This window comes from Macrobrachium nipponense, chromosome 9, assembly GCF_015104395.2.
Source record: "Macrobrachium nipponense isolate FS-2020 chromosome 9, ASM1510439v2, whole genome shotgun sequence".
Lineage (NCBI taxonomy): Eukaryota > Metazoa > Arthropoda > Malacostraca > Decapoda > Palaemonidae > Macrobrachium > Macrobrachium nipponense.
Genome location: NC_061110.1, coordinates 105,510,609 through 105,538,302, shown reverse-complemented (window position 1 = coordinate 105,538,302; position 27,694 = coordinate 105,510,609). Strand labels below are relative to the sequence as shown.

The 27,694-nt window shown below is 34.4% G+C and overlaps 1 protein-coding gene across 1 annotated transcript in view; it reads left to right on the top strand.

The window, feature by feature from the left end:
* The first annotated feature begins 5,164 nt into the window (after positions 1-5,164).
* LOC135218166 (protein fem-1 homolog C-like) overlaps positions 5,165-27,694 on the top strand; it is an 81,634-nt gene continuing 59,104 nt past the window's right edge. Inside the window, exons 1-5 of the mRNA XM_064254315.1 lie at positions 5,165-5,206; positions 26,104-26,251; positions 26,417-26,617; positions 26,837-27,055; positions 27,557-27,667. Coding sequence (XP_064110385.1) covers positions 5,165-5,206; positions 26,104-26,251; positions 26,417-26,617; positions 26,837-27,055; positions 27,557-27,667 — 721 coding nt within the window. The remainder of the gene's footprint in view (positions 5,207-26,103; positions 26,252-26,416; positions 26,618-26,836; positions 27,056-27,556; positions 27,668-27,694) is intronic.

Sequence of the window (27,694 nt, the reverse complement as noted above, 5' to 3'; positions counted from 1 at the left end):
GCAGTGTTAGATAAAGTGTCTCAGTTTGCACATGGACTTAAAAAGAGCTTTTCATAGCACTGGCGGGAAGGTGACGGAGACTGTAACAAGGATGTTCGGTATAAAACGAAATTTGTTTAGGGGTTAAAGTTCCTATGAAGACAAAAACGCATGTTGTAGAATGGATAATAACAGGTTCGGTGTAAAACTGGATTTGAATAAGGATGTGTTCATGAACTGAAGGATGTGTAATTAACAGGAAAACAGGAAAAGTAGAGAGAAACATTCTGGGTAAAAGGAAAATGTCCTGAATACCAAGTGGGATGATATCTGCTGGACGCGTAAGGTTTATTTGTGAACTAATGTGCCACTTATTAAAAAAAAAACAAAAAAGTATTTTGAGACCCATGCTTAATGCACCAACTACGAATTCTCTTTTCACATTTACAAACTAATTCTAATCTCTTATTGATGGAAAAGGAATGCTACATTGCTAATATCAGTTTATGCCACTGACTTGTCTACTTCCCTGCATAATTCAAATATATATTTTCAAGTTTTTTCCCAAACAACGTGTTTTCAATTTTCAATGAAGTCGAATACATCCACAAATTCCTTAAATATTTAGGTACCCAACATACAATTATTAATGTCATAGATAATAACAAGTCTTCTACTTGAGTTCACGGAATTCCCTACATAATGGACTGCAAAGTTTTTTTTTTAACAGAATCAATAGCATAAAGATCAAAATTCATTGAATTTAATAAAAAGATCCAGTATTTACGAAACTAGTTTTGTTCTAGTTCATTTTCAAAAACACATTGTTTCAAAAGTTTTTAGATCATTTTTCGATATAAAAAAGTCACCGCACAAATCTCTCATTTCTGTGTGCTAAACGACACTGATGAATGGAACACTATACATAGGAAATCATTGCTTAAAAAAAAAAAAATCAGATGTTACGAAATGTTCGGTTTTGTCATTACTGAAAAAATATCAACTGACCCTTACCTAAGCAAGAATGAATCTGCCTGCAGGCTTATCTTCTTTGTACCAGTTCACTTGATCTCGTTGTAAAATATATATCAGGTTTATATATATATATATATATATATATATATATATATATATATATATATATATATATATATATATATATATATATATATATTTTGCAGGTATTTACTATCACTCTCCCATGAATTATCAGTTGATTAATCTGTAACTTACCATAAGTCAGATATTTTCTTTGACATAAATTTATCGTTATTTTTGAAAGGAACTTTAAGAAGCAATAATCAAGAAATGAAAAATCTTATTTTTATATCATTTGATAAGTTAACGCTATAACAGTACACGGACAACTTATCACTATTAAATATTACTTGTTCAAAGGTAAGAGCACTGTTCGTATTGTGGTTTTTCTTTCGTAATGTTCTTGTACCTTAAAAAATGTTTATTATCGCATGAGAAAATTTTTCATATTACATGTTCATCCATGTTAAAAAAAACAAAAAAAAAAACTGGACCTTTTGACGTGAATCAGAGAATCGATGAAGAAAAAAACTAGAAAGTTATAGAAATCTGCTGATACGTTTTTTCAAAACTAAGTCGAAATTTTACGATATCGTTAATGAATTTTCGTATCATTTTCGACCTGTAGAATTAAGTTTACGAAGATCTTGGTGTCCTTTTTAAATAATGGCCCCTACACAAAAGGGCAATGAGAAAAATGTTCTGATAAAAAAAAATAACTTACTAAATATAAAAAGTGTAGAATATGTACCCAAGAGACAAAATTTACCAAAAAACATATATACATAATGGGCAAAATACACCAAATAAACTCATTTTTCCTACAGTCCATAACGCTCTAAGTCATTAGGGCAAGGCGAATAAAGAATTCCCTTGCTGACAAACTTCTGATACTGATATGAATATGAATAGGATTTATCAGAGCTTACTCAAGTGAAAGTTTTCTAAAGTATAGCCATGAGTTTGAAACAGACGTTGAAAACGTATTTGATTTCAGATATTTTCTTTGTTTTTTTTATGGAATATAATTGTGGCATATTTTTTAGCCACTCCGCCAAACCTCAGTTTCCGCGACTTAGGGCCATTAGAAGATGAGCGGCTGCACTTTACTATCTTAATATTAAACCCCAATCTGCTATTGGGACAGGACGGTGTTGAAAGCCAGTGAGGAAATTACAGTAAACGAGAGGTCTCAGACAAAACCATAAACAAGAGATTAACGTTATTGAAATGGTAATAAACAGCTATAGACAGCTGTCTAATCGAGAGCTTCTTTATGGGATAACATAGGTCCTCCTTTCGCCTTTTCCTCTAGAAAATATCTATTTATTTACGATTACCTTTTCTCGTGACTGCGCTGTTTTTCTACCAAACCACAACCCAGCGATCTTAGAATGTTGGCAGTTTTTAATATGCAACTATATCAGGTACACATTGTCCATTGGGTACACTTTGGATGTCCCGTGCATTTGGTGGAAAAATCCCAATCCAGTGACAAATATCATTGCCATCACCTCAGCGTTGAGATGAAAGAGTCTGTGAAAGACAGTAAAAAATAAAAAAAGAATAATATCAGGTAAATATAAATGAATAGTGTAAATGAATGAAAGCATTTACAGCAAATAGTAATGATAGATTGCAAAGACTTCCATTCGTGGAGAAAAAGGCACACACTCACATATATTATTCCTTGAATCTTATGTAAATGCATTCTAGGAAATCTTTCCTTCTCTTTGTACCACTTGGAGAGCGGAGGATGGAGAGGAAATGATTCCTGAGAAGGAGGAAAATCTTATAGAAATCATCTTGGTACATAGCTGCAGGCTTCCCTGTGCTCCCATTCTTAATGTATCATGAAGGATATAACTTTTAACAGGCAAGATTGAGGTTTCAGTTCTCCGCATTAAAAACTTAAAAAAATTCCTTGATCAAGTCATAAAAAACTTCAATTGCACAGTGAAAAATATCCTTAAAGATAAAACAGAACTACTAGGCAAATTGTCAGTCAAATCTCCCTCGCTACCTTACCTGTATGGATTAGTCAAAACGCACAAAGAAAATTACCCTATGCGGCCTATTGTCAGTATTGTTGGTTCAATTTAATATAAACTTTCGAAATATGTCAGTAAGATCTTGTCCCAGTTACTTGAAACCCACAACTGTATCATACCCATACTGAATGGTTGATAGAGCCCCATTTCTCAACTTTGTGCCAAATTTCCATAAATCAACCAATCAGTCAATCAATATATGGTCACTTGCAGAGTAGAAAGAACCAGACCTACTGCTAGGATGAAAACTGCAACTTCTGAGAAATACTTAACTGTAAAACACCTAATAAAAATCAAAAGTGTTTCCAAAGAAGGCTTTTGTCGTATCTCTTATATTCCTTGTGGAAAATCTTAAATTGCTCAGGAACATATACTGGTTCAAGCTAGATTAATTCACGTAATCGTATCTTATAATTCTACAGCCAGCTAAAGCAACAACTACAATTGATGTATCTGAAAGGGAAATTTTGAAAGCGTTTCTTTGAAAGTGTTTCTGTTTTATTGTTACAGAAGCACATTGATTTTACAAATCTTGATATTGATACGTAAATTTAATGTAATACTGAAATACTACAATTTATCAGGGCCAACGCGTGCATGTTATACATTTTTTTACTACAGAGAGAGAGAGAGAGAGAGAGAGAGAGAGAGAGAGAGAGAGAGAGAGAGAGAGAGAGAGAGAGAGAGACTGCTGCATTCAGGTATTTGCTCTTCGATTTGCTTTACCAAATCCTTTTATTTCCAGTAATTGTTGTCTTTATTTCATGAGTTACATTCTCTAATTTTTCAGTGTTTATCACAACACGTTCAATAAAATGAGTGACATTTTATCCCAAGAGGCAGATATTCATAAGTCATTATATGAGAATTGCAACGTTATGCAGTAACATGTAATGATGTAAAATAATTTTCTGTTACTCATGTCTTAAAGATTTAGTAAAATTCTTATAAAGACACTTAATGATAGATAGAAAGATAGATAGATAGGTAGGTGGATAGATAGACAGATAAGTAGATAGATAAATAAATAAAGCAATGTATAAATAAATAAACAAATAAAGCAATGTATAAATAAATAAATAAATAAATAAATAAATAAATAAATAAATAAATAAATAAATAAATAAATAAATAAATAAATAAATAAATAAACGCAGAATACGTCGAAGGAACTATAAAAAAAAGACAAAGGAATGAAACTCACAAAAAAAAAAAAAAAAAAAAAAAAAAAAACGGAAAAAGTTAAGCTTTACCGTGTCGTGTTGTAACGTATTTGGGACACGGAATTTTAATTACGCACACCTGGAAATCGGGACTTTTGTTAAACGATCAGTAGCAAACAATGAATGGTTTCGTCAGTGCGTTTCTTTCTGATCCGTCTAATCCTGGCTACCTAACTCATTTGTCTTTGTTTTCAATCCTGTCATTCTCCGTTTTCTAAACTTAAATAAAACACATTTTTTTTTTATGAATTTTAGGGTTTTAGGGTAAAGTAAAAGAAATTGCATCGCTCAGGATACAACAATGACATCCTTTAACTAAAAACCCGCATTCAGGTCAACTTAACCGTTAGGCTATAAGGACTCTTGTCCTAAAATCCGTCGGGCAAGGATTGTTGCTTTTAAGGACGATCTTCCTAGAAAAGGTCTTTTCCCGACTAACGGGAGGGGTAAAAGAAAACGAGATCATACCAGGTGATACATACATTATACGAAACATCTGGAAATGGATACTGATGCCACAAGGGTCTCACCAGACCCTTTCCCTCTCCTGACCTGCTTCCACTTCTGGCTTCTTAATCCTTTAAATTGCCCCCCACCCCCCAACCGCCCCCCCCCCTCATCCTCACTCACGGTATGACCAGTCTCATTCCCGAACTGACCGTAATTCCAAGGTCATGCTTCTCTTAACTTACTATTTTTCTTTACTTTTGCATACAATCGTCGAAGAATGTGGAATTCCACCGTTTAAACGAAAAGAAAACTGTAATGTTTAGAACACAACAATGAAGCCCTTTAGTTCAAACTCAAATTAAATTCAACTAAGTACTGTGAGAATATTCACATTGAGATCTCTGACGCGCTCAAGGGGTCACCATGGCCGCCAGGGACTGTAACGGTTGCAAAAGTCATGGCCAGGTAATTTAACCTTTCCCTCAAGTACCACGGGAATCGATTGCCGTTATAAAGGAGGTTATTTCCAAACAGAACGTTTACCCAGTCAAGTGCTATGAAAAACCGGATCATACCGGATGAAAACTGTGTGCTAACAAATTCAAATGGTTTCCTTTTCTTCAGATGATAAATAGAAATCTCCTTGCTGTACGTCTTTGTATTTGCCCAAACCAAATAAATAAATGAGCTTATATATATGAATTTTTATCACATCAACGTGATTCTTATACATGCATTAAGCTACCAATGTCTTTCAATGTCCAATTCGCTCTGTGGTGGAATAATATATTTTCATTATGTTAACCGAAGGAAAATTGGGAAAATTTTTTAGTTGATAATAATTTCATCTTCTCCTGGATAAATCAGGACTTCAGTGACAAATGAAAATAATATTTACGTAAACATTGGTGAAAAACTGTAAAATGGGTTAAATAAATACAGAAAAATTTGTGTGCACGTAAATGGAAGTGATAGGCAAAAACGTTAAAACAAGGAAACGGCAAAACTTACACAGGCTGGCCGTACTGCAGGCTACGTAGGCAGTTGAACATTTATGTACACGCTATAACAGGATATATGGAAAACTAAAACCCCATATCATTATAGATAGGTAGTGAAAGTTCTGCTATTGTACTTTAATGGATATGGATATAATTAACGGAAGTACGAATAATCTTAGAAAAAAAAGTGAAATCATTGTTGTTTGATAAAGATATTAGCCACCATAAAAAATAGCCACACTATATCTTCAAAACATTCTTTTCCTTCTGAAAGACTCGTCTGGGTGGATTGCAATAAAACTCATTTAAGAACTCATTAGAACGTCTGATTCACTCCTTTTCACCATTTCAGTCTAAGAATTATCTGCAGTATTAACTTGTCCATCTACAGGCTACATGAGAGTAATTCATGGTAAACGTTTAACAAAATAGTCTCTTTTGTTACCCTACTTCTTAAAATATAAGTGGCATTTATTGTTTTCCTCTATGTTACCAGTCTATATAATCTGAATTTTAAAATCCTAATCTTAAAACAAACGTCTTGCTAAGTACGCTTCAGCCACTGATAGGGATATTGCCGATAATCATTTTATCATTTAATCTAGTGTGTTGGTTATTGTCTCTATGTTTATTCCATGTATACGATCCTGAACTGAAATAAAGGATCATATTTATTATTATTATTATTAGTATTATTATTAGTATCATTATTATTATTATTATTATTATTATTAGTAGTAGTAGTAGTAGTAGTAGTAGTAGTAGTAGTAGTAGTAGTAGTAGTAGTAGTAGGTAGTAGTAGTAGTAGTAATTTTCCATTACTATTCATTTTCATAGCCACTAAATACTAGCAGAGATCAGAGTTAAATTATTGTAAGGGCCTTTAATGTGCCTCATGACACCAAACAAATGCTCTAATATTTGTGCTAAACGTAATTCAAACCACCACTGTGTCTCATCATATCTAAAAGACAAATCGCTGACTTATTACTCTTCAAAATATAAAAATAGATCTGGTGCTAGACAATTTAACTTCAGATAAAGTTTTACCTGTTATTAGATTCAAATTCCAAATCCACAGTACGAAAATATGGCACTATTCTTATGGTTGGAGTTCATTATTTCGGACCAATTATTGATAGGGGAATATAGAGACTGATGTGATATCCAGTTACCTGACTTTCAGAAAACCTTATTTCCTAATATATCTTGGAGTATTTGCATATGAATATGATAGTAACTGCATTGTATATTAATGCGTGTCCTTATTCCCCACTTACACAAATTTCTTTCATTTTTATTATATATAATATAGAATATATATATATATATATATATATATATATATATATATATATATATTATATATATATATATATATATATATTAACATGTATATACATATTGAAAAATATTATTACTAGCTTTTTCATTACTCCCAAAAAATACTTAAATCTGAAACAATAGTTTAATTCCAAAAGAAAAATCCAGAATACAGAGGAGTATTTCTTATCTCTGAAAGTGAGCCTGAGCTCGTTTGGTCCAATCGACAGTTATCAGATGGGGTGAATCACCCATAATCTGGCTAACTTTGTTTTAGTTTATTATTATTATTATTATTATTATTATTATTATTGTTTTTTTTTTGTTTTTTTTTTTTTTTTTTTTTTTTGCTCTATGGACAGTCCTCCAATTCGACTGCATGAGCCCTGGAGCTACTTCAGCCTCTAGTTTTTCTAGATTCCTTTTCAGGGATCTTGGGATCGTGCCTAGTGCTCCTATGATTATGGGTACGATTTCCACTGGCATATCCCATATCCTTCTTATTTCTATTTTCGATCTAGATACTTATCCATTTTTTCCCTCTCTTTCTCTCAACTCTGGTGCCCATGGTATTGCGACATCAATGAGTGATGCTTTCTCCTTGACTTTGTCAATCAACGTCACGTCTGGTCTGTTTGCACGTATCACCCTATCCGTTCTGATACCATAGTCCCAGAGGATCTTTGCCTGATCGTTTTCTATCACTCCCTCAGGTTGGTGCTCGTACCACTTATTACTGCAAGGTAGCTGATGTTTCTTGCACAGGCTCCAGTGGAGGGCTTTTGCCACTGAATCATGCCTCTTTTTGTACTGGTTCTGTGCAAGTGCCGGGCATTCACTTGCTATGTGGTTCATGGTTTCATTTTTCGTATTGCACTTCCTACATATGGGAGAGATGCTATTTCCGTCTATCGTATTTTGAACATATCTGGTTCTTAGGGCCTGATTTTGTGCCGCTGTTATCATTCCTTCAGTTTCCTTCTTTAGCTCTCCATTATTATTATTATTATTATTATTATTATATTATTATTATTATTATTATTATTATTATTATTATTATTATTATTATTATTATTATTATTATCAAAAAGTAATAATAATAAGATTAGTCCAGCCTCAGCTTCCCACCCCGAGGATGTTTGGCAGCTCCAGACGAAAGCTCGCTTTCTTCAAGAGAGAGAGAGAAGAGAGAGAGAGAAGAGAGAGAGATGAGAGAGAGAAGGAGAGAGAGAGAGAGAGAGAGAAAATCGTTAATGACTTTGATAACTATGGAATCATAGTTTATCTGTAAAATTCAAATATATACACCAATTTTGGCTCTGTATTTGATGATGACCTCTATAGGCGCTCTACTAGCCTGTTTAAGTAGCACGGAAAAAGCCGCTATTCGGAAAATAGAGAAGAATCTCTAATTTTTTGTATCTAGGGTCACTGACTATATAAGCCTTTTGTTTCCCATTAACTTTTTCATGCTTTTTCATAAATTGCGTTAAATATATATCCCGTAAACCAATGTTATATTTTTCTTATTACTATAATCGTTGTTCAGTTCATTTCTTTTTTGTTGTGTGATAACTAAGTCGTACTATGAGGTTTATCACTTTAATTATGAGGGGTAAGTCTAGCAAATGATTTTGATGGCTCTAAGAAATGAAAAGAAAAGTAGTTCAACTATTCAAGCACCGTAGTTCCATTGTCCTTGTCTTTGCACGAGGAGTCATTCAAAACCAGTGAACTGGTCTTTGGCTTTTGTCTTGTCCAGTCTTGATAGAATGAAAGAAATGAAGAGAGATTGGACGTCAAAGTTGAAGAAAGTGACCATTTCCTGCTTTCTTATGCTTCTTGGAATTATGATTCTGGCATAAAAAGTTTTAATGCTTCCTTTGCATGGCTGCGTGATACATATGTTAACTGGTATTTACGACATATCTGGACTTTTTATGTTTTAATTTATGAGAGTTCAAAAGAATTCACCTTTAAAATGTTCTCCTAAAAGAAAGTAACATTTTTCGATACTAAACAATCTAGAACACACGGTCACTAAATTAAATAGGTCTGACTAGGTATTGGCTAACTTTCAGCAATTTTCATAATTTACAGAACAGATTTGTAGAAACATATGTTTGAAAACTCGTGAAACTACTTGTATGGTCCACTGGGTGTATATCAAACTTTTAATCAATGATTTGCAAACTCTTATATTCTTTAATATTATAATGCATTTTTTGTCAGGTGGTTAAATGAAATTAGAAGCCGATACAAAGTACTGTTCCCATTGCCTAATAATGTTGAAATGGTTCCTGGCTGCTTAGTAGTTTAGGTTTAGAAGGATCCATACATTTTCATCTATTGATATCTGTTAAAATTGATTGGGTGAGACGAATAATCTTTCGTCTGTTGAAATGTAGAAGTAGCTTAGATTTGAGAAATATTAGGTTTATTAATTTACATAAAAAAGCGAATAACAATGTTTTATGAAGGGGCGATAAGGGAAGAACAGTGCTGGATAAGGTTTGTTATGGCGTATATCATTCTGAGGTAAGGATGTATTGCTTTAAGACAATTTCAATAACTTATCGAATTGAGAGACGTAGAAGGAAAGTCAGGGAAAGTAGGTGAAATATTATGATTAAATAAAGTAATTCTGTCTCTAATACAAAGTGGATGGATGATATTCCTGTTTATTTGTTAACAAATATCCAAGATGTTGAAAAAGGTATCTTTTATAATACTGCGTACAAAGATAAATATCACAAACTGAATAGCAGCATACTGGAAAAACATGTTTAATATAGCTACTAATAATTTGTGTGTTTTTTTTCACATTTAAATTTAAACTATACTCCAGGATGGGGTCACCTCTCTCCCTTCCAGCTACGCTAACACCTATTTATGTCATTGATTCCTTGATTATTTAAATACACAAATCCGAATATGAAATTTTAAAACTATACATCGTAATTGTTAGGGGTTTCATCAACTTTTCTACACTTCACTTTACAAAAAATCCTCACCACCTGGTGAACTAGGTTTTCATTTCTCTACTTCTTAACAGAATTAATAGCAAAAAGACTATTATTTATCGAGGATGCAATATTTGTTCCAACTTCATCAAATATGATAAAAAAATTTAATGCTTGCAAAACTACTTTTGATCCAAATAATTTCCAATCACATCGTCTCAACAGATTCTTAGATCATTTCTGGGTAAAAAGTAATTCTACGAATTCCAATTTTCAGTGTACCAAAGGACAATGTGTATACACACACACACACACAAAGCCTTTGTAAAATATTAAGAAATGCTTAACAACTGATACAGTATCGGTTTGTCTTTACTATTAAATTTACAGTTGGGCCTTACCTTATTATGAGTGACCCTCTGCCTGAGTAATTATCTTCACCTGTTGTTAACCACTTCACTCGTCCTGCCAGTAACACTGGTTTATTTGTAGCTTCAACCATTAACTGCAGCACACAGTTTCTGAACACATTCGAAGGACTATCATCAGAACAGGTCTTTCACTTCTAAATCAGTCAAACTCAGTTTTCAGGAGTCACTGTCACAAACACAATAGTTTCACACGCCAAGACTTCAAAATCCCCTCCAAAGCAATAAACAAACTGGATATTCTCCTTACGGACTCTCCTTATTTTAGAATCAAACTACAACGTAACGGTAATGTATTGACAATTCAGTTGCTCTTTAAATGTCGTCGCTCCCACTTCAAATGGTGTAGGTATTTTGACTATTGTCTAGTTTCCTGTCCTTTTCTTTATATTGTTAACAACCATCAATCCATTACAACTATGCTAACTACCCGTTTGGACGAACATGTTATTATTTTTCTTTTTTTTTTGGAGATTTCGTTAATGTAAATATATGATACTTGTGATATTTCACGCTTCTTATATATAACTGTATTTTAAATCACAAGGATGGAAACGTGTCAATCCGTGCTGCAAAAGAATTGCATTTATTGATGTTTTCTTAAAAATCATGACTAACCAAAGTGAAAAATATAACTAACATGTTAAGTCACATTCGGAATAACCGTACATATTTTATTTAATATGACTGGGCGTTTTATTATCTGCACTGCATATTTGCGAGAAAAATAAATCCTTAATTAAGGAGAAACAAAGTTACTAGACATGTCATTTGTTAATAAATCATGCGGTATAAAATGAATACAACTAATATGATGGGACTCCACGTGCGCTGAAGTAATCACACTTAATTAGAGAGCTTCAACCATCATAAAACAACAAAATCTATTTATTGAGAGAACACGTTTGTTTAATATTTCGTACGTTGCTTGTCGAATTTAATAAATAAAATGGGAATCCTTTTTGCAAATATTTAATGACACCTAATGTGTCAGTGTTTACGAATAAAATATAATCTTACATACAGAAGTAGATTAAAAGTGCAAAAGTCCAGTAGCTAAAGATCAACCCAAAAAAGGTCCAGAAAGACTTAATTAGGCCTATTTGAAAAACAGAGACCTGGAGGAATGAAAAGATTTTCTAAGGAAAGTCGAGGCAATACAGAACAACCAGAAGTATATTGTTCCCAGGAGACAGTAACAGACGCAGGGATTAAAAGGTATAAACGGGAGTGGTATGTAGGCCTTCAAAACTCCAGAGAAGTACATTTGGCACCGTGGTAGACAAAGCCTCTATCGCCATTTAGGAACCTATAAGGTGTGCCAACATAAACATTTTAATTTTTCTCACTAACAACAGATGATTGCCTGCATTTTATTTATTTATTTATTTATTTATTGTAGTCCTGCATCTGTACGTAGCGCTAAGTTGAAAGTGGGAATTTTTAGTGTGGGTGAAACTGATCTTCACTTCAGGCTATAAACTTCTTATTGACATTATATTAAATTAAAATATTTACGTGGGAGAGAATGCTTTTCTAATAAAATGATACTCTTGATATTCCAGCTGATTTGACTTATCTGGTTTAAGCGAAAAAAATAATTATAAAAAATCTGACCTATACTCACCCAAGTATTGAAATCCCGTCGACCAATACATAAATAGAGTCAGCTCCTCTATTTTCAGCAAAATATGCACAAACTCCCTCTATGGAAAAATAAAAAGAACTGGGAACAAGTTCCACGTGATCGCCCCAATTGATGCTATAGTCTAAGTGTTTTCTCCAAGTTTTAGGTAAATATAGATACAACCCCGCTAAACGTGAGATCTGTGGATTTATATGAAATTCCTTTAAAATATATAGTACCTATTCGATATTCTTAACTAACAAGACGATATTTGGATTCCTTTTATGTTTTGCTAATATAAAGACAAGATTGTCATTTGGAATAAGTTGACTGAACATATAAAATATTAGCAAATACTTGATAAAATAAAAAAACTTTTCGATTGAACGAAACTCCCTGTCCAAATATTTGCAGAGTACAGGAAGCGTAGTGAGAGAAAAAAAAGAGAGAGAGAGAGAGAGAGAGAGAGAGAGAGAGAGAGAGAGAGAGAGAGAGAGAGAGAGGGGGGGGGGGATTAGTGTTTGGTTTCATTTAGTTTGGCTCATACTTTCATTATTAAGCAAAAAATCTTCACATTGTGGGTTTAGTTAAAATTACAGTTATGATATTAATTATCTGAAAAAATGGATCATATATCCATTCATCTTTTATTAAAAACCACAATGATTTTTTATATTGATATGCAACGCGAGCATGCAAAATATTTCTGAAGCAAATTTCCGAGTGTGATGGAGTGAAATTAAAAAAAAAAAAAAAAAAAATATTAGGAGCCAACCCAAACATTAGAGAGAGAGAGAGAGAGAGAGAGAGAGAGAGAGAGAGAGAGAGAGAGAGAGAGCAGCTATTACACTCAAGCTTTTTGGTTGCGTCTCTTAGTTTCCTCAATAATTTTTTATTTTTTATCTGCCGTTTCATAAGCAGAGGAGAGCGTTGTCTTAGGGTGCGCTGTAAAATAACTGGACGGAAATTAATCTGCTACCAGTTTTTAATTAAGTGAACATTCGTCTATAAAAAATATGCAGCAAAATTTTCTCTTCATTAAATTTTAAATACTTAATGACTTGAATTTTTATTACTGCATAATTTCTTAACCAAAATGAGAAAACTGCAACAAATTTATTAGTTGTTAATAAAACAAACATCAAAAACAACATGTGAATCCTTAAAACGGAAAAGTTAATAAGAATTCTATTATGAGGATTAAAATAAAAGCATTGTTCTCCGTGGCTAAAAGAAATAAAAGAGAGAGATGAGCCGAGAGGATCGAGAGAGAGTGAGAGAGAGATCGAGGATGAGGATGAGAGAGAGGAGAGAAAAGAAAGCAGGTGGTGACCTATGGCTTGTTTTAGCGAGTAAAATGAAATCCAATTTTTAAGGTTGAAAACCTTGGCATTGACCGAAACAAAACCAGAGTCTCCCCAGAGTTCTTCTGTTATTACCCTGTTAATCCTTCTCTGCCGATTCGTGCTACTGACGTCCACTGACATCTTAATTGCGTTATTCCGTTCCCAGCTCGACCAACATGATGCTAACCACAATGGAATCTGGTTTAACGTTTTTTCGATATTTTTCCATTTTTTAGGTATAACACGTTTTACAAGGGAACATTGGAAGTACCATTCAGAGCGAGAGAGAGGAGGGCTGGGATAAGAGAGAGTCGGCGAGAGAGAGAGAGAGAGATTTGTTACAATAAGTTAAACTGTTGCGTTCTTACCAGCTTGGGTTTCCTAATTGATTTGATAATTGATTTAGATTAAAGATTTGTATTTGTAATCAAATAATAAATTAAATTGGGCCATACTTTCTTTATCCTTATTACAGCTTTTCTTAAACTATATGACTGAATTTATTTTCCATTTTGGAAAGGCAGAGTAGAATTATTACTGTCATAATATGCCATACTACATTCAGTATGGGACCCATGAGAAAATCGGTTGAGGTTATGTGGAGACTTCCAACGGGTGTTTAGGTCCAGGATCCAAAGAGCTCCCCTCCCTCATCCACCCATCCAGCTACCAGTCCATGAAACCATTCAAATAGCAATACCCTCTATTTGTACGTTAAAGCGGGAAAAAATAAAGGAATATTCGATCCAAAATTTTTTAATAGGGTTGTATTTCTGATCATAAATTCTTAAATTTTAATCCTTATGCTGGCATTGTTTAATGGCTTTCGACTCGAAAAGTTTACGGATATCTTGCAAGAAGGAAACTTTCTAGGACTTGAGAAGCATTTTCAAGACTGGCAAAGCACGTGGGGTTCAAAGGGAACCCTGGTGACATCAGATCCTTCGCTCCAAGGGAAGGTGCCCATTGGTTCAGGGGATTACGGGCTATTCTAACTCCCGACTGGCACCACCGTGCGCCACCCTTACCCATGGTTAAAAAAGAATGACTCCCAAAAAGGGTATTCAAAATTTCCAGTTTTGGGTTCCTTTGCACGAGGCCTCTTGATAAAGTAATGACTCAGGACTATAGTCAAAAATAAAAAATGTATAAAATAATGGAACGAATGAATACGTAAATCGTATAAAATTGTACGTAGGGTTAGTATGGTGAATAATAAGCCATCGAAATATGAATAAGTCCAGCAACGAAACTAAAGTGAAATCATTGTTGTTCAAAATCTGAGGGACCGACCCCACACAATTGCTATGGGAGTCTGTAGTTTTCTAAAACATGCGGAGAGGGAATGAGAGAGAGAGAGAGAAACGAGAGAGAGAGAGATGGAATGGAGATAGAGACGGAGGGTGAGAGATGGAGAGAGAAGAGAGAGAGGCCAAGTCATTCAGCGAGCGAGCACTACCAGGAAAGTATGGTCAAAACAGACCTTTGGAAAAGCATTGCTCTAACCAGTCTGCATTTTGATATTTGTCCCTAACAAATCAGAACAGACTCGAATGAAAGGCAAAAAAAAAAGATCAGGCACTAAACGTAGGACGAAAGAAATTATGACTCCTCTCTTAAATTTAATTTATTGAACTCCTGGCAGTTCTTTAAAAGATGAAATTTAAGACAGGGATATTTGTTGTGAGTTACTTGATTCAAAAATTTCAAATTTGTATGTGTATCATAGGACCTTCCTGTGGTTCCTGAGATTATTACCCATCCCATTAAAGGAAACGGGATAGGGAATATGAATCATGAATTTGATTTCTCAATGACCTAACTTCATCAGAATAAGAGTTTTGAAAGTTAACTTGCCAGGTGCACATACTTTGAACCAAACTCTTTTTCTTTAATTGCTCACTTGACACAAATTTATTAAACTGGTTTTGTTATATGTTTTAGCCAAAAAATTTTGACTTACTAGTATTCGTTTAATTCATACAGGAACATTTCTAGAAATCAAGTAGTGTTTGTTATTACCTGTGATTGTTAGTCTGAGCAAGTCTGGGCAAGCGTAAAGGACACCAGATGGGCGGGTCATCTTGTAATCCCTTCCTAGACGGCTCGTTGTCAGCAGCGAAAGAGGGGTGATTATTTATTTCTTGTTCAATTTGCCATATCGGGTTGTTCCAGCTAATATTCAGTCATTGTTTCAAATCAATAAATTGTTTGTCAGGAGAGAGAGAGATTAGAAATAGAGAGCACGGACAGACGCCCGAGAGGGAATGAGAAAGAGGGACGGAGGCGGAGAGTAGAGAGATTGAGAACGAGAGAATCTGTTTGTATTCGAACTCACTTATCCTCTCACTCGGTCCAAACTTACTATGTTATGCCTTGCACTTTTCATATTTCCTTGTTTACCAATTTAGTCTTTACCTATGGTGGTTTTACGAAATCATGGATATTGATAGAAAGGAGAAATTTCTTCCAGGACATTACGTTATACCGTCAACTACCCAAAGTGCTTCCTTGGAGGAAACAGCCTTTAAAGATGCTTATCAGTGGAAAAAAAACTAAACGGACGTGGAGCTGGTTTGGAAAACTATTTGCCTCAGCACAGCAACACCAAAATAATATGCCAATGTTGATAGAAAAATATGATTCAGTTTTCCCTGGTTATTGAATAAAAAAAAAACGTTTATTAATCGTGAAGCCTATTTAATGACTTAGAATTCTGCTGAAGGAAAAAAAAACAAATGATATTTTGATATCTATCATGGGATAAATTGTTTTAACCTCTCTGTTGTTGTTATAGATTTGGCAGGATATGCGGGATTATAAACTCACGTGGGAGGAAGAACCCAAAACCACCTCCAGCCAGAGAGCTCATTTCATTTTAGAATGACTTTAGATTTAGCTTATTTACAAAAAAGAAACTATGGTAAAAATGATGACAGTAGAATTAGGCATCCATAAGCTGAAAAAATATGTTATGAGTAAGTAATTACATATTATACATAAATTTATATTAATTAATTACAAACATATGTTGAATTTTCTTTATTTTTATTGTTTTATTGTGTGTTAACTGTTCACATTGTTCTTGTAACACGCGGTTTAAATAAAGGGGTTCGTTCTAACGTCTGCTTTCTTTCTTAGCAAAGGGCCCTGTGGGATGGCATAAGGCCCAGCTTAATCTAAGGACAATACAAACAAAAGTCTTCCTACACGAGGGCTAAGGTCGGGATAGGGATCTTACTGCCTCGTGTCGGATTCTTAAGGCTGAGGCGTTGCATTGGAGATGCTGACTGCCTTCTGCTATCAATAAACTGGGATTGTTGTAGTTGCATTTCCCCTCGCGTCTGATTTAGGTCGTTCATAGTAAATGGAAGAACCCCATCCCACTTGAAGGTGTCTCTCAGTAACCTCAACAATGAAGGGAAGGAAAAACATTTAATTTGAAAAAACAATAGAAAAGAAAACAATATTAAAAAAAGCTCTAATATATATTAATCCAATCCAAAACAATGGAAACAATAAAATACTGCACAAAAGGTTTTTCATTTTGTACAGTCAAGATTGCGACCATAAGCCAGTGTTGGAACAAAAAGGCTGTGGTTCCCCCAATGCTGGCAATAGAATTGAGTGTTTCAAATCTAAAAAAGTCATTTTGGTATCGAACATATTACACATAAATATAATATTAATTAAAATTAAATACTTGTTTAAAATTTCTCATTTTTGTTATGCGCTTCTGGTCCTCGCATTGTGAAAACAAGAGTAGGATGGTTGGTTACCTGTCGTTGTGCCATCACGGCCATTGGTCACAACCTCCCGAGTCGCGCCTCGTTCAGCCAATCAGAGCCATTTCCCCAAAAATCTTTGGGGTCAGATTGTCTCACGCGCTTGCCAAATTCATGGACCCTTCACTCCAAAAAACAGAATATATTAAACACATAAAGTTACGTTAGTTTAATAAAATGCCTTAAAGCCTTACTCGTTCATTATACATTGGTCATCTTCAATTAGGATACTTTCCCAGAAAGGAATCCTATTTTACTTATACCGAAGGAGCATTGTTAAAGCTGAGTGAAATGAGATTTGGCATGGCCGCGTCACAAAATTGGTCATGGGGATTAAGGACATTTTCAAGTTGACCCGGCCTTCTCCATATGCCCAGGGCTGGTAAAATAAATAGAACCCCAATTGGGTGGGTTAAAAACATAATCAGTTAAAACAAGTTTCTTTGAAGTGTAGTGATAAAACACAGGGGACTTGCTTGGTGTGCAAAAGTCCTTATTAAAACTGTTGAAATTTCTATCCCATTAAAATTCGCCAAGATTGGACAAAAATGACGGTTCTTTTTGTATGCGTCACAAGGGTAAGCAAAAACTATACTTTTTGTTTTGGTATTTATGCTCGTGTTTTTGTTGATGGTCAAATCATGGCTGTAAAGAAGTTGTCTACAAAATCTAGATTATCATGGCTATAAGGTAGTGAATTCTAATCATGGATCTGAGTTCAATTTCTAAGACGTTCCCGTAGTAGGAAACCACGGTATTTATTATTATTGGTTGTGGTAATGGAACCAAAGAAGTTTCAGCTTCAAACTTACAACAGTGAAGTTTTCACATGTAGTTCACATCTCCATTTCAACTAATGGGATAAAGATTAGGCTGCCCGATTTGGGATTTGGGTTTTCAGTCCATTTCAATTCAGTTGTAAACAAAAAACATTCATTCCAAAGGGAATATATACTTTTGTATGGTCCATCCAAATTGTTGTTGTTCATTCTTATATCTTAATTATCAATGGGTTTGGCGTTTCATGCTCGGTCTAGGTGATGAATTAATTATTCCATTAAAAGATTGATTAGTATTTTTCCACGCTTTAAAGTATTTATATGTTATTTTTTTTGATTGTGTTTGTAAATTTTATTTTCTATGAGTAAATTTTAGACGACGTTAAATTGACCAACGTTCGGGAAATAAATGTAAAAGGTTAGTTCCTTTATCATTCAATTAATAAAAAATCTGGTAGATTCAAGGCGAAGCCAACATTTTTTTCCTGACTATTTTTTCTTTTTTCATCAGTGACAGATCAATTTTTTATTTTTGTAATAGCTTCGAAGATACAGGTTTTCAATTTCTACCTTTCTTTACGTTCTGTTGTAATTACTTGGGGCGAAATTGTTGAAGTCTGGTTAAATTTAAATTAATTAAGAGGTTCCTTTCTCCTAAGACTTTTGTATGAAACCGTGGCTCTGTTAATGTATATATATTTTTTTTGTTTGTAAGTTGATTTTATGTTAAATTATAGTAAAACTTGTTGGATAGGTGATATTTCGGCGATCTAAAGTCCAAATCCCATATATCGTCGTCGACTTCCACGTTTAAGGAAGGGTTACCATTTGAGCTTTACTGGCCTACTTGGGATAATACGAGATGACCGTTATGTGAGAGGTTTTCTTGTTTCTAGTCATGGACCACTTTATCAATTTAAAAAGCCAACCTACAATTTCTTCAGCAAAGAATTCGAACCGTGCACAACACAATCTTGCACTAGTCTAAGTATTTGCTCACTTTATTATTGTAGCAAGCATTTATATCTATTTTTCAGTTTACATGTATCTTTTGGCTGAAATGGTTTTTATCTCTTAGGATCAAGGGTCCCATTTTTCATTAGTCAAGTTTTTTTATTTCACTAAAACAGTCTTCATCAAAACATGCCAACCTCCAAAGCAAGTTCTTTGCGTCTATCCACTCTTTGTTACACATTTGGTGTGTTAATTTTGGCCATCAATATAAATTTTTTTTTGTTTCTGCCTGTTGTATATGCTACCGACTTTTTTATTTTTTGCAGCCCGTTTACTTCAGTCACTTTTTATTTCAGTATATTATTAGGAGGGCGACTTATCAATAGGTCAAACAGTTTTAATTTTGTTACTTAGTCGTTTCATAAACATTCTGGCTGATTTTTGATTAAGTACTGAAAACTCCGATTTCTACCATCAATTTCCGTGATTGGTTTCGTTGCAGCGTTTCCTTTTTTCCAAATGAAATTCATTCATTTACCTCTCTATGTATCTTTTGGATGGGTCACAATTCACCGTATTTCTGTTTTTTTCTGGAGCCCTTTTACTTTGCTTTCACTTATGAAGTTATTCCAGTTATGACCAGGTCTCACGCGTTGGTCTGTTCACGAAAGTTTTGCAATTTCAACGTCTTGGTGTATGAGCTTGCTTTGTGTCCTTGTTTCATCATTGAATGAATTAAAATAATAGCACTGGTTATTCTAAATTTTCCCTGATCTTTTTTCAATCCTATTTTAATGTTTCATACATAACACCAACTCATACCTCGGCAGCAAGTTTATTTAAAGATCATAGTTCATTTTCGCTGGATTAAGTAAGTCTGGTATTGCATTAAGATGTGGGTATGATATTTGTCAGATTTTCTCGTACCCTCCAAAGTCTGTTTCCATTTAACACTTTTGTTAGCTTCATGAGACGTTTCTGCTTGACGAGCACTTATCAAATGTGGGAAGAATATGTTTATTCCTGCAAGCTTTGCTCTTTAACTTGAACAAAAATATCATTTTATTGTCTGTTTTGCTTGGATTGGATGGCATACAATTCCCTGATGTTTTCAAACACTTTAAGCTAAGAGGAGTTCATCTGGCACATGTTTCCTTTGGTTTTGGTTTGGTTTTTATCTATAGAATTTGAGAAATTTGGTATTGAAATTTATCTGGTTTGTCATAGACAGTAAGTCACTGTTGACACAATAAGTTTCCTCCCATTTTCTTTTCCCTTGTTGGGAACGTTTAAATTTTTAATGTTTCATTCGCTTGGTTTTTATTCCTATTCATATCTTATTAGTTTCCTTGGTCGGTGAATTACCTTTTTTTAAAACGTAAGTCAATAACATTCTCTTACCTCATCTGCCTGGTATAATTTGAGGCCGTCCAGTGCTAAAACCCAACACTTCGCCACAAATTTGAGAAATGCATTTTTGTATCGCCCCCCCCCATAACATCTGGAATTCCCTTAGTTTCCTCTTTCGAATGGTTTTACCTTGTAGAGTGTATATTTTGATGATGAGGAACTATGGTTCAATTTTGCATTATACAATCTGTACTTTTGGTGTAAACTTCAAAACATTAAATTTTTCTCATAAATTTTTTACAATCAAATCATACAATCAGTCAACTCAAATTGTGCCACAGTCTATTTTTTTTTTTTTTTTTCATATATTTAATACATCATAATTTTTGGGGTCCCTCAAACATTCCATAAAATTCAAACCTTAAGAAAAACAATATCTTGGCGAAAAAAAATAAAAAGTGTTATGGCCTTTTTCTTAAATTTTACAAATTTAAAGGCCCTTTTTTTCTCTATTTTTTGTTTTAAAATGTTGGTGAGTGAGGGTTTTGTTAGCGCTGGACGACCTCATTTACTATCCACGGTCTGAAATAATCGTTTTCCTTCCTTTTAACTATCCATTATGATTAACTTATTTGGTCTTTTGTTTATTCATGGATCTTACTTTTTAGCAGCTTCTCAATTCTTTTTTCCTTTTTCTGAACTCCATCAGAATTTCGAGGAAAAATTAATTAGTTCTTAGTTTAGCCAGTCTTTGTTTGTAGGCTGATTTAAAGAATAAAGATTTCATTTATCGTTCTTTTTAATGCTAATTTGGTCCGCGTAGAATGTTTCCTTTCTTTTCTTTTCTTATTGTTTGTTCAAAGCTTCCGGTTTTTTTATTCATTCTTAATCTTATTGAACTTTTCCTCGTTTTGAATTCGAACATCACCCACTTTTCGAAGCACAACCACATCAGGACTAAAGCCGGTTGGGTGGGGGGGTTGTAACATACAACCCACTTTCTGTATTTGTTACGTTTAAAAATTCTTCTATAAGCTTTTGTGATTGATAAATATGCTGTAAAGAATTGTCTACAAAATCTAGAGTTAATCATGGGCTATAAGGTAGGGTTGGAATTCTAGTCCATGGATCTGAGTTCAATTTCTAAGTCGTTCCCGTAGTAGGAAAACAACCTGTATTATTATTATTTTTTTTTTTTTGTTATTGTTGTTGTTGTTGTTGTTGGTTTAACAATGAACAATGAGTTTCAAGCTTCAACATTACCAACAGTGAAAGTTTTTTCAACATGTATTGACCATCTCCATTTCAATAATGGAATGAGGATTAGGCTTTTACTGATTTGGGCGGGTTTTCAGTTCATTTCAGTTCAGCTTTGTAACAAAAACATCATTCCAAGGGAATATATACTTTGTATGGTCAATTCTAATTGTTGTTGTTTCATTATTATATCTTAACTTATCGAGGTTTTCGTTTGCCCCATGTAGGTCTGGTGATGAATTAAATTCCATAAAATAAAATGCGTTCGTATTTCCACTCGTTAAAAAACATGGTTTGTTTGTGTTATTTGACGGTGGTTTAATTTTATTTTGTCAATGGAGTAATTTTTTAGCAGAGATAAATTGGACAACGTTCAGGAATAAAATAAAAATAAAAGCAATCATCCTTTATTATTCAATCAATAAAATGATGCTGATTCAAGGGCAAGCCAACATTTTTTCCAGCTTATTATTTACAGTGACAGATCAATCTTTTTCTTTTTGTAAAATAGCGTTCGAAAGATAACAGGTTTTCAATTTTCTACCGTTTCTTTTACGTTTCTTTTTGTAATTCTAATTCTTGGGGGGGTGGGGGGAACTAGTTGAAGAGTCTTGGGTAAATTGGTATTAAGAGGTTCTTTCTCCTAAGAACTTTTCTGAAACCGTGGCCTTCGTTAATTGTATATGTTTTATTTGTCTACGTGATAAAACAGTCTTGATCAAAATCAGCCAACCTTCCAAGCCCAAATTCTGCGTCTATCCACTCTTTGTACACGTTTGGTGTTTGTTAATTTTGGGCCATCAATATAATTTTTTTGTTGTTCATCCCTTGTTGACATGCAATCGACTTTTTTTTATTTTTTTTCAGTTCTTTCACTTCAGTCAACTTTTTATTCGTATATCATAGGAGGCGATCTTCTTATCATAAGTCAACACACTTTAGTTTGTTACTTAGTTGTTTCATAACATCTGGCTGATTTGGATTAATTACTGAATCTCAGAATTTCTCCATTCAATTTCCAGTGTTGTGTTTCGTTGAGCATTTCCTTTTTTCCCAAAATAAAATTCAACCATTCCTTCTCATGTAATTTATTTGAATGGGGCAACAATCACTTGATATCTTGTTTTTCTGGGAGCCCTTTTACTTTCAACTTAACGAACCCTTATTCCAGTTATGGACCAGGTCTCAGCGTTGGTCCTGTTCACGAAATTTTTGCATTCAAACGTCTTTGTATGAGCTTGCTTTGTGTCCTTTCATTCATGAATGAATTAAAATAATAAACAATGTTATTCTAAGTTTCCCTGACTTTTACCATCCTATTTTAATTGTTTTCATACATAAACCCCAACTCTAACCATCGGCAGATAGGTTTATTAAAAATCCCATAGTTCCAAATTTCCGCCCTCGATTAAGGGTAAGTCTGGTCTTGGCATTAAGATGTGGTATGGTTATTTGTTCAGATTTTCTCTTACTCCAAAGTCTCGTTTCCATTTAACTGTTAGTTCATGGAGGACGTTTCTGCTTGACGAAGCATTATCAAATGTGGGAGAAATATGTTTAATTCCTGGCATCTTTGTCTTTAACTTGACAAAACTAATTTCCAGGATTTGTCTGTTTGATTGTATGGTCAATACAATCCCATGATTTTTTGTTTTCAAACACTTTAGCTAAGAGAGTTCCATTGCTGACATAGTTCCTGGTTTGGTTTCTTTATCTATAGAATTTGAGAAATTTGTATTAAATTATCTGGTTTGTCATAGACAGTAAGTCACCTGTTCACAAAGAAGTTCCTCCATTTCTTTTCCTTGTTTGGAAATTTAAATTTTAATGTTTCCATTCCCTTGGTTTATTCCTATTTCATATTTTTATTAGTTTCTGGTCGGTGAATTCCTTTTTTAAATTTTAAAGGTAAGTCAATAAACATGCTCTTCCTCATCGACCTGGTTCTTAATTACTATCCCACGGTCTGATAATTCGTTTTCCTTTTTAACTTTTAACTTCCGCGTCTGTGATTACTTATTTGGCTTTTGCTTTTTATTCATGATCTTACTTTTTAGCAGCTTCTCATCTTTTTTTTTTCTGACTCCTCAGAATCGAGGAAATAATTAGTTCTTAGTTTAGCAGTCTTTGTTGTAGCTGATTTAAAAAATAAGATTTTCATTTTTTCGTCTTTTAAATGCTAACTTGTTCCGCGTAGAATGTTTTACTCTAATTTTCTATATCGTTTCTCTGTTCCCAAAGCTTCTGTTTTTTTTCTATTCATCTTTAATCTTATTGAAACTTTTCCTCGTTTTGGAATTCGAACATCACCACTTTCGAGACAACACATCAGACTAAAGCCGGTTTCTATATCTGTTACTTTTAGAAATTATCTATAAGTTGTTTTTTTTTTTTTTTTTCTTAAAAATAAAAATTTTTCTAGCCTAACAGCAATTGGTCAAACACCACATACGTTCAGTATCTTTTTTATCTTATATAAATGATCTTCTAACCTATCAGCAATTGGTCAAACACCTCACACATTCTGTGCAGTTTCTATCTCCGATTTTGACAAATTTATAACAGCTTTTCTAAATTAGGATTTATTTTACTTCTGTTATTCGCTTAATTTCTAATCATATCTGGAAATTTCTTTGCCCATTCACGGTATGACCTGACACTCATTCGTCTGTTTGATGTAATGAATAAGACTCACTTGTGATGGACACAGTAATGAGTCCAACACGAATTAATACTAACTTTCCCTTGACATTTTATTATCAGTGCATCCTACTGAAGCGATAATGAATAAGTATTTTAAACAAAGCTCATGTTCCCTGGATTAAGTTGACATGTTTCATGAAAATAATCAAAGCTGAGACAGATGTCTATTTACTGAATCAAGGCTTGGAGCATCTATATGATTCAACTTGACTACAGATTTTAAAAAAAGGGAGAAAAATATTCCATAAAGAGCTATAAGTGTTCTGTGAGGAGGAACAGTCAGTGCAATGAATGTTTCTCAGTGTTTGACAGAAGTTGTTTTTAGATATTGCCTCCCTTGTCCACCAGTTAGCCATCCATTTTTACCTTCACAAAATGTATATGTACTTGGCAGCTGGTGCACGCATTGAAATAGTTTAAATAAGTGTGCATCTCTTCATAATTATGGGTCAAAGGAAATCACTCAGTTAATTACAACTGGAAAAAATCTTGGCTATGAACATTGAGCTTCACGAGAATCGTCTTGTGCATATAATTACCGTGTAGGGATGTATATATTCACTACCAAAGAGAGGATATCTTAAAGAGGATATCAGCCCTCTTGTGACGAGTAATAATAATAATAATAATTATTATTATTATTATTATTATTATTATTATTATTATAGTTATTTGTTTATTTATTTATTTTTCTTTTTGGGTGGTATTTATAGTGTGGGTTCCGGGTTGCATCCTGCCTGCTTAGCAGTCCATCTCTTTATTTACTATGTACGCCATTTCTAGGATCACTCGCTTTTGCATGAGTCCTGGAGCTACTTCAGCCTCTATTTTTTCTAGATTCCTTTTCAGGGATCTTGGGATCATGCTTAGTGTTCCTATAATTATGGGTACAATTTCCACTGGCATATCCCATATTCTTCTTATTTCTACATTCAGGTCTTAATACTTATCCATTTTTTTTCCCTTTCTTTCTCTTCAACTCTGGTGTCCCATGGTATTGCGACATCAACGAGTGATACTTTCTTCTTGATTTTGTCAATCAACATCACGTCTGGTCTATTTGCACGTATCACCCAATCTGTTCTGATACCATAGTCCCAGAGGATCTTTGTCTGATCGTTTTATATCACTCCTTCAGGTTGGTGCTCGTACCACTTATTACTGCAAGGTAGCTGGTGTCTTACACAGGCTCCAGTGGAGGGCTTTTGCTACTGACTCATTCCTCTTTTTGTATTGGTTCTGTGATTTATGGTTTCATTTTTCGTATTGCGCTTACTACATATGGGAGAGATGTTATTTCCGTCTATCGTTCTTTGAACATATCTGGTTCTTAGGGCCTGATCTTGTGCTACTGTTATCATTCCTTCAGTTTCGTGTCATCGCTGGCTAGTTCTTTAGTCTGTCTCATGTATTGTCCGTGCATTGGTTTGTTGTGATATTCCTCTGTTCTGCTTGTCATTCTCCTTTCTCTGTATATTTCGGGTCTTGGTCTACTTTTATTAGTCCTTCTTCCCATGCACTCTTGAGCCACTCGTCTTCACTGCTTTGTTGTTGATGTTAACGCAGTCCTCTATGCTATTATTATTATTATTATTATTATTATTATTATTATTATTATTATTATTATTTGGTGGTGGTATATTCCACATTCACTGTTTGATATTCCATATCATAGCATCGATTAAACAAACAATGCTTAAGTTTCTTTAAGAAAGACTTTAAATCCTCAATCTGCTTCAGCTCAAGAGGGAGCGTGTTATATAACCTATGAGCTGCATGTCCAAAGGCTCTCCTATGTTGTTGCTAATGTTGTTGGGTATCTCATTCTTGTATTGTGCATTTTCAGACTTTTCCATCGGGCGTTACGTACTGCGTTGAGAGGGCCGAGGAGGGACGGGATTCGATACTGTGCACGGCAGCTCTTCTTGGACACACGAACTGCGTCAGGATCCTCGTTGAATACAGAGAAGCAGACGTCGAAGAACTGGGCTCAGGTAAGTCACTTGAAATATCGAAAGACAGGTCTCCCTGACTTACTCTGTATTTGGATGATGACTGAAAACCTGTATAATTTTCCATTTAAGAGCTCTTTGATATTGATAAAAAAGAGAAGTTCATTTGCAGCATCAGAAATACCATTAGATTGTTGTTCTTTGCAGTTTCAGCTGAAGGACCTCTCGTGTCTGGAGTTAGTCCTTTATGGTGCGCTGCTTCCAATGGCCATTACTGGGTTGTTGACTATCTCCTTTCTAAGGCGCCAATCCAAATGGCGAAAACCAGTTTCAACGGCACTCCACTGCAAGCAGCGTGTGCACTTGGGTACTTCGAAATTGTCAGGCTTCTTGAGGAACACGGGGCCTGTGAGTTTTCACTGCATTTTAGTTTCAATGTTACTTTTTATAAGCACTACTTGCTGTCACTAATTATCTATTGCATTGGCTTATACTGCAGCTTGCTATAATATCAAACGTAGTGTGTTGTAAAAAAGCTATACAGCGTTTGTTTTGAGTACAAAGTTGAAAAATCTTCTTTAGGTCGTGAAGTTTTTTGTAATACATTGATCGGTCTATTTCCCGCAGACATCGAGGCTGCTGATAACCGCGCTGTCACTTGTCTGATGCTTGCTTCCTTCGGCGGCCATTTGGAAATCGTGAAGTACCTTTTGGAAGTGGGCGCTGATGTCAATGGCAAAAACATAGAAGGCGAAAGTGCACTCCACGCCTGCGCAAAGGCAGGACATCTGGAAGTAATGAAACTGTTGCTGGAACACAACGCTCGGACGGGTCCCGACTATTCTGGTGAGTCTTGCTTGAAGGGTTCTCGATCCAGGAATGTATACCTTTAGGTTTTTTGTAAGATTTGAATTGTCCAAGTTAATAAATATCTCCATTTTGAATGGAATCAGGTGAACTTTAGATTAAACTGAACACAAGCTAAAGATTCCTTGATTTTCCGGATTATTTATTCTTTTTTTCTTCCCTTGATAGGATTAACGCCTTTGATTGTGGCCCAGCTCTCTTGGACATCGGGACATGGTAGAATATCTGGTACGGCAGACTAGGTCTGGTATATGGAAAAGAGAAAGCCGATGCATTGGAGCTACTTGGAGCTTCCCTTTTCAACAGCACACAAGATATAGACGCTACAGTTAATTACTGAATCAGCAATCAATCAGAGGTTAAGTTTTCCAACACTTGGCTGCTTAATTCTACTAGCTTTTTCAGTATGAAACTGTGAATGCACTGATCTATTATACTTTGGTGTTATTGGCTAACTACAATATTTTTTTTTCAATATAGTTGCCAGCGTTACGTCAATGGCCGAACTCATTCATCCAAAAACCCAGGATAATTCGTCTTGTCCTTCAGATGGGGAGTTCAGTGAAGTCAACACCTTGGAGGAATTAGAAAGTATAGAATCAGACCCTCAAGAAGTTC